The sequence below is a fragment of the Aotus nancymaae genome, unplaced genomic scaffold (assembly GCF_030222135.1).
Source record: "Aotus nancymaae isolate 86718 unplaced genomic scaffold, 86718_ANA_hifiasm-v0.15.2.pri h1tg000029l, whole genome shotgun sequence".
Classification (NCBI taxonomy): domain Eukaryota; kingdom Metazoa; phylum Chordata; class Mammalia; order Primates; family Aotidae; genus Aotus; species Aotus nancymaae.
Window position 1 is genome coordinate 21088733 of NW_026988442.1, and position 17799 is coordinate 21106531.

The 17799-nt window shown below is 38.7% G+C and overlaps 1 protein-coding gene across 2 annotated transcripts in view; it reads right to left on the reverse strand.

Annotated features, from left to right (window-relative positions):
* Window positions 1-17799, reverse strand: part of CHD6 (chromodomain helicase DNA binding protein 6) — a 199830-nt gene that overhangs the window by 81119 nt on the left and 100912 nt on the right. For both annotated transcript variants that reach the window (XM_012455000.3, XM_012455001.2), the window contains exons 6-14: window positions 12035-12097; window positions 10977-11035; window positions 10194-10311; window positions 6251-6337; window positions 5938-6072; window positions 4120-4241; window positions 2255-2498; window positions 844-1020; window positions 67-210 (exon numbers count right to left, since the gene is read on the reverse strand). In XM_012455000.3, coding sequence (XP_012310423.2) covers window positions 67-210; window positions 844-1020; window positions 2255-2498; window positions 4120-4241; window positions 5938-6072; window positions 6251-6337; window positions 10194-10311; window positions 10977-11035; window positions 12035-12097 — 1149 coding nt within the window. The remainder of the gene's footprint in view (window positions 1-66; window positions 211-843; window positions 1021-2254; window positions 2499-4119; window positions 4242-5937; window positions 6073-6250; window positions 6338-10193; window positions 10312-10976; window positions 11036-12034; window positions 12098-17799) is intronic.

The following is a 17799-nucleotide window of genomic DNA, read 5'->3' on the forward strand; positions in this document are numbered from 1 at the left end:
TCCTGCTCTTTTCCTGATGAAGATAACTATCACATTGTCTCCTCAATTATTCAGGTCCCTAATTACCTGTTCCTCTGTTTTCAGATCTCCAAATTCCTCCAAGAAAGCTGTCTCTGAAGGAAACTGTGATGGCTCCAGAAAATTCAGCAAACTGAAGAGCTCCTCCACGGAGTTCTGCAAGGGTGTTCCAGTGAGAAGCACTTTATGTTCCTGCACAAATTAAATGCACATGATGAACAGTGCTTGAGCCACCAAAACGGTGCATTTTAGTGCGGAAAATTAAGCCAGGGCATTCAGTACTCAATTTGGGGCAATTCTGATCCGCTTTAATGAATAGATAATATGCCATCATAGGGGTACAGTCAATAAACGAATCAACCTTCCTTTCACATCACTGATTCCAGCAGCACTTTCATGTTAATTAACGCCACTATTCATTCATTCACTAAATATTAGAGTGCCCACCCACCAGATACTGGGCACTGTGCCAAGGCAGTAATGATAAAAGGTCATCATCTTTGGTACTAGTTCATTTAGGGACCTGGAAACAAGCCAAAACACCTCACATTTCCAAGTCACATATTTCATGGTATTTAAGAGTCCTAAGTCTAGGGAAATGAATCTGTGGCAAAGGCCAAATTGTTGACCCAGTTTGTAATAACAACGACAAAAAAAAAACCCAACAACTTTGATTCCTATACTATCACGGTTATAGAGAGCAAAAACAAAATCTAATGTAAAAGGACTAGGCAGAAATAAGTTAGATGCAGAATGGCTAAAGTATGTTTCCTCTAAGCTGAACAGAAGGAACCTGTGTTTATGTAAAGAGCAGCTAACTCTTACCAGGGCCATAAGCTTTAGACCCTCCAGAAGTTTGCAGTTCCTATTCTTCAATCTGTGGGCTTCATCAATTATCACACAGCTCCAGTGAATCTTTTTCAACTCTGGGCAGTCTGCTAGGATCATCTCAAATGTTGTGATGACGACGTGGAACTTGAAGACCCCTGAAAGGGGGTTTCCCTGAGAATGACACAACCAAAGACAAAGCTTTATATCATGGCTATAGAATTCTGCTAATACCTGCTGGATTAGAGGAGGCAGCACTATAAATGCTAGGGCCTAGGTGAGAAGACAACAGGCACTGCTTTTCTTCATGAGAGAAGAGAGAGAATATAAGAACAAACCAGCTAGTTAGCCAAAAGACCTCATACCATCAATGAAACAGAAGCAAAAAAACATTTGCCTTCACAAAGGTGAGGAGGGGCAATATGGCAAGGAAGCATTTTCTTAGCTGCCGTGATAAGGAAATCAGATGGGTGTTGGTTCACAAGTTCCCAGCCAGGAGTCAGTCTAAACCATGCACAGTCTGAATGCCCATAAGGAAATCAGATGGGTGCTGGTTCACAAGTTCCCAGCCAGGAGTCAGTCTAAACCATGCATAGTCTGAATGCCCAAAGGAAACTCTCTGCTATTTTTCAGACTTAATTTCACCATATAATTTGGGTTTTAGAATAGATTCAAAGTAATGATCCTGATTCACCTAAGACCAGACAGGACACCTCTTTGTTTTTTAGCCTGTCTTGGTGTTGCCATCACATTTCAAGAGCAGAGCTGCATCATGCTGAGCACTTCTGAATTATCTTCCAAGTGTCTCTTTCTGCTGTCTGTGATACTTCTGGGGAGACCACCGGCTTTCCTGATGGAAATCATTTAATTTTTACTTTGCTTAATTATAAAAAACCAGTGCTCAGGACAAGCACACAACTATATTCAGCTAAATGACAGCACTTAAAACCTTAAGAGAAAATGTTGCTGTTGTGTTTTTAATGATTTGAAACCTATTTTCTCTTTATCCTTCTCTGTCAAATCTGTTAACCTCCTCTCCAAACTCCCTGGCTGGGAATCCATTCTCTGTTCAGTAATTCTTTTGCTCACTTTCTTCAATGAACACATAACAATTCAGATAAATTCTTCTGCATATAAAAGTAATTTCATAAACCAGTAAGTCAGTCAAACTTCCAGTGTCCTAAAAAAGGTATATCTCAGAGTTTGGACAGCATGTCCTACAACCCTGTGTTGTATCATAAATTAAAATGAACTACTAGGGAGAGCTGGAGTCGGCCTTGACAAACATATTACAAAGTCATTCCACATTAACACAAGATGCAGGGCACTGGAGCTTCTGAAGATAAGTGACAGAAAGGCTGTCCTGAGCTTAGGTAGTCCCTGGGTCTCTGATTCACATGAGGCTCACCTGGGCATCTCTGTACACCATTTCATACTGTTGGATCATCTGCCTGCTGATCTGGCTGCCATGGTATACGATGGCATTCATCTCTGTCCATGTCCGGAACTCCCGCTCCCAGTTAGTGATGGTGGAAAGAGGGGCGATAATGAGAAATGGGCCGTGGATTCCTCTCAGAAATATTTCTGAAAGGAATGTGATGGACTGGATGGTTTTCCCTAGGCCCATCTCATCAGCCAATATACAGTTTTTTCTGCAGAGAGTGAGAAATATAGGTAATTCATTATCAATATAGGAAACATACAGGGGCTGGTCATAACTTGAAGAGATGCTTCACAAATATACCTTTACCTATAAGATTATCATTGAAGCCTTTATCATCATTTTACATATTAAACTGAGGTTAGTTATTATTATTATTCATCCCTTGCCTACTTCCAAAACAGAACTGTGCTAATTTGGAAGAAAATACAGTCAGGTGTAACTTAAAATGGGGTCACACTCTGAGAAATGCATCATTAGGTGACTGTGTCATTGTGGGAACATCATAGAGTGTACTTACTAAACTTAGACGGTATAGCCTACTATACACACCTAGGGTGTGTGGTATATAGCCTATGGCTTCTAGGCTATAAGCCTATATAGCATGTCACTGCAGTGAATACTGTAGGCAACCGTAACACAATAGTAAGTCTTTGTGTATCTAAACATGTCTAAACACAGAAAAGGAACAGTAAAAATATAGGATAATATAGATTACAAATGGTATACCTGGCTGGGCATGGTGGCTCACGCCTGTATAATCCCAGAACTTTAGGAGGCCAAGGCGGGTACATCACCTGAGGTCAGGAATTTGAGACTAGCCCGACCAACATGGTGAAGCCCTGTCTCTATTAAAAATAAAAAACTAGCTGGGCGAGACGGCAGATGCCTATAATCCTAGCTACTAGGGAGGGTGAGACAGGAGAACTGTTTGAACCTGGGAAGCAGAGGTTCCATTGCACGCTACCCTGGGGTGACAGAGCAAGGATCTGTGGCCAAAAAAATAAAAATTAAAAATAAAAAAATAAAATGGTATACCTAGGTGATAGGTTGATAGGTGCAGCAAACCACCATGGCACACATTTACCTATGTAACAAACCTGCATGTCTGACACATGTACCCCAGAACTAAAAATAAAAATTAAAAAACAACAAAAAGGTATACATATATAGGGCACTTATATGAATGGAGCTTATAGGACTGGAAGTCGCTCTGGGTGAGTCAGTGAGTGAGTTGTGAGTGATGTGAAGGCTGAGGACATTACTGCACACTAAGGCTACACTCAATTTATTTAAAAATATTTTTACTTCAATCATAAATTAACCCTAGCTTACTGTAACTTACTGTATGAACTTTCAATTATCTAAAAACTTTGACTCTTGAGTGTTATTACAAAGAGTCAAGAAGTTTTAAAATATTTAAAAGGTTTTGTACAGCTGTATATTCTCATATATATATATATATATATATATATATATATGGGAACTATATATATATATAGTTGTTGTTGTTGTTAACGATTTAGAAATAGAAAGCAGCTTTAAAGGATCTTCTGGGTTTTGTTTCATCTAGATTGAGCCCAATCAAAAGGTTGGCAAAAAAAAAAAAAAAAAGGCACAAAGTCAATGATGTCTAAAGATAATTCCTTTTGGTTGGAGAAACACCTGACAAAAATCAAGTTTTGGGGGATTAATACGCAAAGATTACCACCCTAAACTGACGGCCACGAAGCTCTCTCACACTAGTCTGCTACTGCTATTCTAGCTTTTCCAGGCTAAGGCAATAATATACCTCCAGGTTACAAACATCTGAGCTGGTTTTGGTTCCTAACCTGTTATACCAGTTAAAAAGAAGCCAGTTCATCCCCTCCAGCTGGTACTCCCGGAGCTGGTTACTGTTCTTATACTCGCGAGACTTCTCGAGTTTCTGCCAGGAGTCTGAAGCAGGCCGCTCCTAGGGAGGAAAGCAAACAGCAAAATAGATAGAGAATGACACTTTAGGAGCATAACATGGATACTAATGAGGACAGTGCTAAATCTCACTGTCCCAGGCTGGTTTCAAACTATAGTTATTACCTTCTGAGTAATGCATAGGTTGGGGAACTAACTGGGAGTCAGGCTGAGAGAATAGGTAGAAATCCTGATTGCTTCTAGATAGTAACTTAAATTAGCTTCAGAATGAAACTCTACCTGGTCTGTCTCTGCATTACCCCACACATCACAATGAGCCTGGTGCTGTATTTATCTATGTATACCCATGCTTCTTCCATTAGACTGTGAGCTCCTGAGGGCAGGGCCTGTACCTTTTTCTTACCATATCTCACACAAGAATCAACCTATAGCAAATACTTAATAGATGACTGACAAGTTGAATTAAAAGCAGAAAATAGTATATATGGGAGAGGGTTGAAAGAATAATTTAATAATCAATCATGCAAACAAAACACTATGAACTATGTAAGTTTCTAATCAGTTTTGCATCTCAAGACACCTCTGTCTCCCTTTCATATGCCAGAACAACAAAAACAAAACACTGCTCTTGAATGGACTCCAGCAGGGACCCAAGTTTAGTGTTCTAAGTATCAACTTTCCAGTGATGTAAAAGCAACAAGTAATATTAATAAGGAATTGTGTAAGAGTTTTTCTTATAAAAACAGTGATTTTTTTTTTTTAAACAGAAACTGATCATTCCAATCTATAGCCATATTCTCTATGGCTGATTCTCTTTTCAAGTTAGTTACACCTTAATAAAGCTCTGGGCTGGGCACAGTGGCTCATGCCTGTAATTCCAGCACTTTGGGAGACCAAGACAGGCCCATCACCTGGGGTCAGGAGTTCAAGACGAGACTAACATGGTAAAATACTGTCTCTGTTAAAAAAAAAATACAAAAAATTAGCTGGGCATGGTGGCACGCACCTGTAGTCCTACCTACTCAGGAGGCCGAAGGGAGGAGAATTGCTTGAACGTGGGGGACAGAGGTTGCAGTGAACTGAGACTGCACCACTGCACTCCAGTAACAGAGCAAAACTCCATCTCAAAAAAAAAAAATGTAAATAAATAAAAGCTCTGATCCCAACTCTCCCTCCTTTTAATCGCTGGATAATCTATATACTTCTCAGGCACCCTGGGAGATCTTGGTAGCTGAGTGGTAATAATCCAGAATCAGAAAAACAAATAAATTCAATAATGTGTATCAAAAATCTATGTTCTCTCTGTGGGGGCCACAGGGATCTGCAGATAAAGGACAGTTCTTCCGCTTAATAATATTCTAGTTGAGTGAAGGGAAAAACAAAAGAGGTAGCTGAAAAGAGATAAGAAACAGGAAAGATACTACTGAGCTTCTCTTGCACACCAGCCGTTTCTTACACATTTTAACTTACTGACTCCATATAATAGTCACACACCAAGAAATCTGAGCCAATATCAAAGCTTCTTAAATGTCATATACATGAAAATAGAGCTGAGACCTAAAGGTGACCAGAGTGCTGGCAAAGTTCAATCTGGGGAGGAAAACACTGAATTGCAGGTTCAATGTGAAGTATAAAAGGTAAAATACCACCAAAACCACAGCCAGGTGGACTTCCATAATTGCAAAGTTCATAAAATTACATGTTCCGAGAAGTGTCAGAGAGAGATAAGACTACTTTACCACATGCTTAATTTCAGGGAGAACTTGAAGAGATTCAAATTCTTTAACTTTTGCAGGATCCACATCTTCCTCTAGCTCCCATGTGCTTTCTTCATATGGTAGTGAGCACCACTTCACCAAGTAATGTGTTACCTCCTGGTGGGAAAACAAGAAAAATTTCATGCTCTATTAAAGGAGTCAGTCATACCTGCCAACCTCTGAAAAACCACCCTACATGACTAGACAGGAATATCATAAAGACAAAGGCCACACGGTAAAACAAGTGAAATATGTGGAAAGAAGGGAAGGTGCTTTAGGAGAAGCAAACACCCACCTCCCCTGTTTCTGCATCCTTGGTGTGGGCCACCTCCAAGATGCGATCAACTTCTACATAGTCTGGATTGAACAAGTCTTCATCAGGCTACCACAAACAGAGGAGAACAGTTAGGAAGTGTGTCCCCTTCCCTCAACTCCAACACCTAGGGTGTTACCTCTAAGTGACTCCTACTCTGGGCCCTATCAACAAACACAAAAAGAAACATATTTATTAATAACTTGGGGATAATAATTTTATATCACAAAAATATTTCAATAATATTTGCCCTATCAACAAACACAAAAAGAAAGGGTTTGCTTAAGAATAGAAGGCACAGGCATTTATTCACCATCTCCAATCTTGTTCTCTGTGACTAAATTTAAAGGCTCCAACCATCTTAGAAGCTACACTCTAGCCAGGTTAATAATTCCATTGGTCACTATAGCAATGTACAAAAAATCAGCACAAGGGTTCCCTTTTCCTCACTGCTCCTTATTCCAAACACAGCTTTTGGCAACTAAGAATTACAGTTTCTTTTTCTTCTTAATAACAAGAATAGATAACATTGGAAGGGGGCATGTGGGAAACTTCTTGGATGCCAACAATGTTCTATTTCCTGATCTAGGTAGTAGTTACATAATTGTGTTTATGTTATAAAAATTCATTGAAATGTACACTTGGTTTATCTTTATGCACACTATGCTTCAAAAAAAAGTTTACCTACAAAACAACAAGAAGCAACATACAGAAATATTTAATGTATGTTCAGAGCAATGCTAAGTGCTTCCATTTACGTTTCAAAACTACCTTACGGAGTAGGTACTATAATTACCCTACAGATTAGGAAACTGACTCAGAGATATTAAGTAATGTGACCAAGATCACAGAGTTATGTTAACCGGATGGTTCACCCAGGTCTTTCTTACCCAGAAGCCGAAGCCCTCCTCCAGGAGTGCTGGAGAGCTCTGACTGTCACTTAGGCTGCAAGGCACTCTTGGGGCTTTCTAGTTTCGTCGTCTCATCAATGCAGGATACTTTTTACAACATCCCTGGTGAACCTCTCAGATTCCATTATTCCCAATTAAGAAATTTACTATCCTCTAAGACCTGATTCACTGTTGAAACAGCTTTATCTCTACCTCTTCAGTAGCAGTATCATGATCTTTATCATTAGTAAATTACAACTTAACTTCCTTCCTTATAACTGTTGCTCACTGGCATGAACTGCTTCCTCTACAGCAGCAATATGTAATTTGATTCTTTCCGCTCTGTATAGGCTCTTCAGCAATCTCCTATCTGGGTTAAAAAAAATCCCAGTTTGTTCAACAGTTCTTCATATAACCTGTTTCCATCTTAATGATATGAAAAGCTAATATTTATGGAATAGCAATTATGAGCTAAATACTGCTATAAACATTGTTTCATTTATTATTCACAACAGTCAAGATACAGAAACGACCTAAGTGTCCATCAAGGGATGAAAGGATAAAGATAGTGGGGTATATATATCTACACAACAGAGTATCATTCAGCTTTAAAAAAGAAGGAAATTCCATTATTTGCAACAACATGGACGAACCTGGAGGATGTTATACTAAGTAAAATAAGCCCAACACACAAAGACAAACATTGTATTATCTCATTTATATGTGAAATATAAAATAATCAAACTCATAGAAGCAGAGAGTAAAATGGTGGTTGCCAGGGATCAAGGGGAGGGGTAAATGGGGAAGACATTGGTGAAAGGGTATAAAATTTCAGTTATGTAGGATGAATAAGTTCTGGAAACCTAATGTATAGCATGGTGATGACAGTTAAAAATACTGTATTATATATTTAAAATTTGCTAAGAGGATAAATCTTAAGTGTTCTCACCCTAAGGTGGTGGCGGTAGGAGGGAAAGAAAGAAAGAAAAAACCTTATGTGAGGTGACAAGATATGCTTACTAACTTGACTATAGTGATTATTTCACAATGTATACATATGTCAAAACATCAAGCTGTACACCTTAAATAACATTTTTGTCAATTATACTCCTGTAAAGCTGAAAATGGCAAGAACACTATCATCTAATCCTTGTAGGTATTCTGTGAGGCTGATTCTATCAGGAGTCCTACTTTATCCACATGCTACTGAGTTTGAAGGAGCTTATGGCATGGCCTGAGGCCACCCAGATGGGTGTGGGGCTGGGCTGGGTGAGGCAGTTTGACTGTAGAGCCCAGTTTCTCACCACTGTGCAGTCTGCTCTCCACCTCCGCTCCATTCCCACCATGACAGTCCTCCTGTTGCTACCCTCAGGTGTTGGAAAGTCCCTCACTGAATCCTGGTACCCAAATGAACGTAACATTTAGGAATGAAAAGAGCATGGTACAGCAGACTGTTCTACTGGTGCAGTCTAGGATTAGTTTACTTTTTAAGCAGCTACATCCTACCCTTGACACACAGTAAATGTGTAGTTAATTAAACTGGTAATATCTTTTCTCCCTAGAACTGCTACCCAGTCATTTTCCTCACTTCAAAACTAGAAAGATTCCAAGAACAATGTAGGATATTACATTTATTCCAACATTTATTCATCCTAGCCTGTCCAGGCAAACCCAGACTGATGCTGTCATTTATTCTCCCAGTACTGGGTCTGCTTAGAACGTCTCCTGGGTGTTCAGGAGTTAGGATTTAGTCAGAGGAGTCTACCTCTGTGTGTGTGAAAAGCTGCGGCCTCTTGGAGCCTGAGTTTCCTCCATATGTGCTCTAGCTACCACATAAAGCAGCTGGAAATAATGGATACGAAGCTCGACTCAAAACTATGTTACTATTTATATCACAAAAATATTTCCCCAAGTTATGAATAAATATGTTGAATAGGTCAAGACCAAAGGCAGTGTTATAGGAACTACTCCCCAGTATTATTCCTCCTTAATATCAAGTGTTCCAATCTTCTCAAGAGTCTTTCCTTCCCACAAGAATATGAACTCTTGTTACATTATTTCTATCTACTCCAGCACAGTTTCCTTATTCCCAGCCAAGGAAAAACCACTGCCTTGGGAATATATCAGAAAACAGACATACAGGGATGTGTAGGGTATATTACAGGGTTTAGACTTTATTCCAACAATAACACATTAAGGTTAAGGTTTATGGCATTTTCTCTTTTTTTTTTTTTTTTTTTTTTCCTGAGATGGGAGTCTTGCTCTCTCACCCAGTCTGGAATGCAGTGGCATGATCTCAGCTCACTGCAACCTCTGCCTCCCAGGTTCACTTGATTCTCCTGCCTCAGTCTCCTGAGTAGTTGGGATTACAGATGCGTGCCACCATGCTCAGCTAATTTTTGTATTTTTAGTAGAGACAGGGTTTACCATGTTGGTCAGGCTGGTCTCAAAATCCTGACCTCGTGACCCACCCGCCACAGCCTCCCAAAGTGCTAGGATTACAGGCATGAGCCACCATGACTGGCTGGCATTTTCTGATATATAGCACTTATAGATTTGTTTAATAATATTAAAATCCATCAGTCCTTCCTCTTGCTGTAGGTATAATACTTAGAAATTCCCAAGTTTACATAAATAAAATTACGTATTTGTTTACTTTCTCACACTTTCAGATTTGTTTTGTTTTGTACATTCAAACTTTAGGACCTTCTGAAATGTCCTTCTTGGGTGAGGGGGGTTGAGGGAGCAGGGATGAAAGAATTGTGTGCATATTCCTCTCACTCTAGCTATTTATTAGTATTCAGACCAAGATGCATGCTTTTATGAGTTGTCAGTTTATAAGGTTTGATCCTTAACTTTGGGGGATACTTTTCTTTGATTTAAATCTAGACTAGTTTTGTTGTAAATCAGCACACATTTATATTAATTTGACTTGAGCAACAGATCTACATAGGACTTTAACATGGACTTAGAAATGTAAACACTCTTTACTGCTGCAAGAAAAGCAGTAAATGAGTCAGTAAATATCGCTTCACCTCCGTAAAAATGTGCTTCATCTGGGCTTGTTTATTCCTAAATCGCTTGATCTTCTGTGCGATGCGAGGATCCTTTTCGAGCTCTTCCATTGTGGCCCATTTACAATGTAGGTAGGAGCTATCCAAAGACACACAAATTGTCAGGCAAGCACGTAACTAGCAAACAATAGAGCTTTAAGGTGTGCAATAAACAGGGTGACCATCTAACACAGAAATAGTGACATGGTTTATTGTGAAACTGCTGGAGATTTGGCTTCGAAATGCCTTCCTCTTAAGGGCAACAACAGAGAACAAAACAGAAAGGAGTACTTGGAAGCAACGGATCTCTCTGTAGCTTCTAGAGAAACTGGTTGAGAATAGAGGGAGGGTAGTGTGGGCAGGTTATCATAAATACACATTAGTGAAAGTGGACCTGTAGCAGAAATGAAAATATACAAGAGGGGAACAGAGCATATGCTACAGGAGAGTGGTTCTCTACCCTGGGTGCACATGAAAACTGCTCAAGGAGTTTTTTAAAAAATAACAATCCTTGGGCTCCACAGAGTTTGAGCCAATGGTCTTGGGTGGAGTAAGCACTTCAGTGGTTTAAAAAAGCTTTCCAGGTAATTCTGTGTGCAGTTACAGTTGAGTGTTACTGCCTAAGATAAACTTGAATCAGCCAAGACCTATGAGTCATGCCTTAGAGGCAAGACTCTGAAGATGCAGAAGATAACAAAGTCACAAGGGAAAGAAAGTTTTATTCATATAAAACGCAAATACAGAGAATACTTTAAATAGACGTACAAATTTCTATACTTAACGTAGAATAGCTCCAAGTCGAATGGAGGTTCTCCTGGGTGAACCTGTAACAAATAGCAAGCAGTTGTCAGTCTAGATCCTAGGCAGATCACCCTTATGAGTCAAAAGAAAACAGGTAATCAACATCTCTGCCTGATTTCCATAAAGATTTCTTGAGCATATTTTCATTTTCCCAGGCCTTTTCCTGACACCTATTGGTCAGGTTTTCCAAAAGTGGAATACATAGCTGCAAGGTAAAAAATTTATCTTCCTGCTGTCCTTCCAAAGTCTAGGCTGAGATGGTACTCGGCTGATAAATCCGGGTCTCTGAGAAGTGTCAGCACCAGAGCCTGGTGCAGAAGTGACTACATTCATCTCTGGCGTCCCCCAAGTGCCTCGCTTCTGAAACACCAATGGTATTCACTCTCCAAGTAAGGACGTTTACTTTCATAAATACTTAAAGATGAAGCCATGCTCTTACCAGCACCAACATATTCTACCACTACAGGAATTTCCTCTAGGAGATTTCTATGATGGCCCTGAGATGTCTGAAGAAAAGAACCCCCACAACGTTTCCATTAGGACTCATATGGGTGTGTGTGTGTGTATTTTTTTTTTTTTTTTTAATAGAGACAGGGTCTCACTATGTTGCCCAAGCTGGTCTTGAACTCCTGGGCTCAAGCGATCCTCCCACGTTGGCCTCCCAAAGTGTTGGGATTACAGGCATGAGCCATCATATCTGGCTTCTATTATGACATTTTTCCATCTCTTCTTCTTGGCCCTCTGCTAAATTTTGGTGGGCTACAGCACCTAAGGGATATATGGCTTTTGCTAAGATCACAATGGAGAAAATCATCAGCTTGAGCCATTCTAGACATTTTACGAGTTTTAAGTCCTAAAATGCTCTATTAGGGGTAAAAATCAGTGTTGGATAGCCAGAAAATATTCTTGCCTAGCTCTCACTCCAGCCAATAATGGTCATTCTAGGTCTTCTAGCCAAAAATCTCTTCACAGAAGCTGTATCTGTGCTAATGATATAAAAGCTAGAAACATGAGTCACCAACCTCCTGGACAGTCTTAGATGCCAGGATCTTCTCAATGATGTTTGCATCATCTTCTGGAGGCTCCTGGGGACAAAGATGAACAAGAAAGAAAATTGCTGGAACCACAGAATCCAAGAAAATAATTCTATAAGAAATACTACAATAGGTATTACTTCATTCAAAAGTTCACCTTTGAGTACCAAGGACTCCCATCAGGTCAGAGTGGTCAAAAGATCACAGACATTTTGCCAAGCTAGAATTCAAAGTGGTGGCTTCTAACCTCTGGACACAACTCTATCACAGGAGCACAGAAGTTTTTCAGATTCAATTTCAGATCTGTATTTAACATAATTAAAATTGGTTCTCGGACTTAACCTTCTTTGCAAAACGACCTACATGTTGCTACATAAAATTTTCAGAAAGCTCTGAGTCTGGATCTTAATATTAGTTCTAGTATCTACCAGCTATTGACTTTAGGCAAGTCAAATAACACCTCCTAGTTTTCAAATCTATTAAAATAGGAGTTAAAAATACATATCTCACTGGATTAGTGGGAAGATAAAACAGTATGTGAAAACATTTTTCCAACACTATTGGAAAAATGTTTTCACATACTATTCTAAATCAAGGTATAATTATTCTCTACTAAATTGTACCATCTTTCCCCTTTGTAGCTGGAAAAGGCTGCTTCATTGATCATCCTTTGAATGTAAATCCCAACTGAAAACATAAATTCCTTTTTACCCCAAACATCAACACTTCTATGCTCCAAATCTCCATGAAATCTCTTTCTACAGAGTATTTATAATTTAAAAACACCATATGTTTAACATTCTTTCTAGAACTTCGAGCAGCATTATTTCTCAGTGGTTTCATATGCCCAATGACCTTTTCAGATCTATTACAATATGAGACTTAAAACATCATATGAAAAGAACACTCATCACAACAACATAACAGCCAAATTCGGTATTCTGGGTTCCTGGCTGGAATGTCCCAGAAGGATGATTTGTACATCTTCAGTCTACCCATTCTAGGGCTTAAAACCATAAAATTATGGAAACGTCTCTTAAGATCTTAAATCAAGCTTTTCCCAGGAAAGTGAAGATGGGTTAAAAGAAATGAGGAAGGCACATAGCAGAAAAGAATTATGGAAATCAGCAAGCAGGCACAGGCAGATGCTCCCAAAGGTTACAAATATTTACTAAGCTCTCCCAGACACATGGCATTGTGCTAGATGCCATGCAGAAGTTAATCCAAAACCACACACGTCCCTTCTCACCACGCCACACTAAGGCAAGTGAACTATAATTACCATACAACAGAAGAAAGGGGTGCGAATACAGACTAAGGTTTTGTCTCTTTGTTTAAGTATTTGTTCTGCTTGGTTCCTAAACATAGATAGGTGAAGGTGCCAGTTCACTGCTTATTGCTGTCTTCTCCCTTTACTACATAACCTTCTGAGGACAAGGATCCTTGTTTTATATACCCATGTAGATAGAAAATGCCAGGCAAAATGCATAATCAATAGGTAATTGCTGAATGCTAAATAAAAAGGAAGAGGAAAAGAAATAAGGAAATACACTGAGGAAATAAAGTGTCAAACTCACTGAGGCCACAGAATGGAGAGAGCTATTTTTCTTGATTTATGCCACTTAATGTAAAAAGTCTTCCCCTTCTCCATACACTCAGACTTATATACCGTCAGGACGGTAACAGCAAAGGGCCAAAGCCAGGTATACTTTAATGAGCTGCAAGGACCACTACCACTGATCTCGCAGCCAATAAATTAAAAGTCTGACTATGGTGAATAGGCAGTGAACAGGTGCTAGGCTAAGAGAAACGAGACTACTGAACCAGCCACCTACCTCATTTCCTTCCTAAATTTTTATCCCACATTATTTATGAAGTGCTTTTAGTTTATGCACTGGTCTTACAGAAGTAAATGAGATATGTCTAGTCTTAATCATCAAGGCACTATCAGGCCTGCTAACACAATGCTTAGTTATTGAGGTATGGCATACTTGTAGTATGCACAAATCTCAAGTGTACATCTTGATGAATTTTTACAAGCATACATATGCACTTATATAACTACCACCCAAGATCAAGTTAGATCATTTTTCCAACACTCTGAAAAATCCCGTGCCCTCACTGTAAATAACCAATATTCAGACTTCTACCACAATATGCTGGTTTTGCATGTTATTAAACTTCATGTAAATGGAATCATACAGTATGCAGTTCATTCTTTTTTAACACCGTGTAGTATTTTGTAATATAAATACACTAACCACTCTACTGTTGAGAAATATTTGGTTTGCTTACAATTTCTGTATTATACAAAAAATTCATATAAATTATGTCTTTTGGTGGAAAAATATGCTCATTTATCATATATATACACACACACGCGCGCGTGTGCACACACACACACACACCCAGGAGTAGAAATACTGGGTTATAGGGTAGGTAGATGTTTAGTTTTAATGAATATTGTAAAAAAATTTTTCAGTAATTCCAACAATTTTGACATCCACCAGCAAGGTACGGGAGTTCTAGGTGACTTGATATTGTCAGTCTTTAGCACATTAGGCATTCTGGTGGATGTGTAATGTTGTCTCTTTAACTCACATTTTTCTGATAACAAAGGATGCTGTGCCCCTTTTCATATGCTTACTGGCCATTTGGAAATCCTCTTTTGTGAACCTACTATTCAAGTCATTTGCCTATTTTATAAATTGTTCTTTTTTATTTTCAAGATTTATTTTAAATAAGAGTTTTCTCAGATATACAAATTACAAACATTTTCTACCAGTATATGGTTGGCTTTTTCTTTTTTTTTTTTTTTTGAGACAGAGTCTTGCTCTGTTACCCAGGTTGGAGTGCAGTGGCATGATCTTGGCTTATTGCAACCTCCACCTCCTGGGTTCAAGCGATTCTCCTGCCTCAGTCTCCCAAGTAGCTGGGATTACAGGCGAGTGCCACCATGCCTGGCTAATTTTTGTATTTTTAGTAGAGACAGAGTTTCATCATGTTGGCCAGGATGGTCTCCATCTCCTGACCTTGTGATCTGCCCACCTCGGCCTCCCAAAGTGCTGGGATTACAGGTGCGAGCCACCATGCCCAGCCAGTTTGCCTTTTCAATATCTTAATGTGCCTTCTCATGAACAGAAATTCTATATAATCCATTTTATCAATATTTTCTCTCATGAACAGTATTTTTGTATGCTGTTTAAGAAATCTCTGTTGCCAGCAATGTCAAGAAAACAGCCAGCAATAGTCAGCCCACCTAGGGATGACTCTTAATGTCTGATATTTTAATTCATCTAATTCTTGTTGCTTCCACAGCTGTATGATGCCTTTAAAAAGAGCTTTTTGCAATTTATCTTTTTCTCCCCCCAATATTAACTCTTATTACAGGAGTTGCCTAGGCCTAGTTTTTGGGTTTCTTCTCTTTTCTAACTGTATTCATTCTCTTGGTGATCTCATTCAGTCCCAGGGTTTTAAATACAGGCTTTGTCCAGCTCAGAACCTCTCCCCTGGCAATAGCCTCATATGCATAATTACTATATGCCATATCCACTTGAGTATCTCAGAGGTATTTTGAATTTAAATTATCCACACAGTACATTCCTACCCAACCCCGTTTCCCTACCCTTTCTACCTAGTCATCTCTCACCTGAGTTACAGTAAATTATCCTTTCAGGTACTCAAACCAAAAATCTTGGTGTAATCTTGACTCTTCTCTTTCCTTTCCATACACTGTATCTGACTGGCCTACAAATCTTGTTGGCTCTATCTTCAAAGTATGTCCAAAATCCAGCCTATTTTTCACCATGACCATTGCTTCTACCCTGGTCTGTACCACCTTCATTTCTCACCCAGATTATTCCTGAGAGTCTCCTAACTTGTCTCCCTGCTTCTGTTTTTGCCCCACTAGTCTATTCTCAACATACCATTCAGAATGACCCTTTTTATTATGCTATTCCTCTGCTTACACTGCTCAAAAGGCTTCTCTTTTAACTCAAAGTAAAACTAAAGATCTTCCAGTGTCTACAAAACCTACAGGGTCCATAACCACCCTCCTACTTCATCTGTCATGTTTCAGTTACCCTTGTTTATTCTTCATGCATACCATGCATGCCTCTACCTCAGAACTTTGTATAGACTATTCCCTCTAAGATGTTCTTCCCTGCACAACTCCCTCTCTCTGTTACCACCTTCAATTATTTGCTCAAATATTATACTTTTAGTGAAGGCAACTCTGACCACCCTATTTAAAATTGCAATCCTCACCCTGAATTACATATCACTCTTATTCTAATATATTTTTAGAATGGCACTTACTGCCATTGATATACTAGGTAATTTTCTTATTTAATATGTTTATTAACAGCCTCTCCCTATTTATTTCTACTCTTTGGAAGTTTGGACCTTGGTCCTTTGGCCTCCCATCCCATGTAGGTTCAAAATCTGGCAAACACTGGAGGGAAAGATCAGTTGCAAGTTTGTTGCAGGTTCTTCCATGAAGGCAGGAATTTCTGTCTCTTTTGTTTCTTGGTGTTATTTCCAGAACTTAGAAAGTCCTTGGTGTACAGTAGGTGCTCAATACATATTTCTGAATAAGTACTGTTAAGAGGTTTTGTAATAGAACATGATAAAAGTAAAAAGCAAGTGCTATGAGGACACAGAAGCCAGAGCACTTGGGCGAATTGCTTTGGAAATGATGTGACATATGAGTTAGATCTGTGGGCAAGCAGTAAACTTTCACAACTGCTGACTACTTTCCCCACCTCCTCCTAAGTCTGTATACCGCAGACTAGCAAGCAAGCATTCACACGTGTACACACACACTCAAAGGAACAAAGTTCTCTTTCTAACTACCAGATTGCTTCAAATATTTTCTTATTCTTACCTACCACGAAGAATAGATAAAAATGATTTCTAGTGATAGGATTTTGATTACAATTCAGAATATTTAACTAGGACCAAATCTAATGAAACTTTAATACATGATGTTTTGAAAGCACAGAACTCTGAATATTAAGTCAGGATTTAAAACACTCTTCATTACAGAAAATTTTCAAGTGAAAATTAAGGAGTTTGAAATAAAATTTCATTTTTTTTTGGCACTGTTAAAAAAGAGAGGGTAAGCATTCATGTTAAAGAATCAATAGTGATCATCCAAATAAAAACAGGTTTTTATTTTATACTAATGAAATGAAAAGAGAGCAGCATTTCCAAAATACACATCAAAGTAGGACGGAAACTGGAAAATCAGAATCTTTTTTTTCCTAAACAGAGATTACGCCTAAGTACGATCATATGTGTATAAACAGTCAGTGTATACAGATACACACAGATATAAACTAAATCTGCTTGCCAAACACACTTCCATAACAACCATCTGTTCTCAACTGCTTGGAATTTCCTTAAATTATCCTTCAAAGAAGACCATTTTAATTCATGCAATTTTATGTCAGAGACTTATATAATCTTAATATTTTATCCTTAAGGAAAAATTTCAAAAAATTTTAACCCTATTTGCCCTCAACCTCAACCAACTACCTCTTTTACTTCTATTTAGCTAATCATAAGGAGGGAGGCTAAGAAGAAGCAAATCACATTTCAAACCACAGTATTTACCAAGTGCCATGGAATATACAAAACTAGTATCAAGCTTGATGCCCAGTCTCAAGGGGATTACACTCATTCAGGGAAGACAAAATAAACATATCTGTCTGAAAAATATCCCAGGGTAAATGCTAATTGGTTTAACAGTA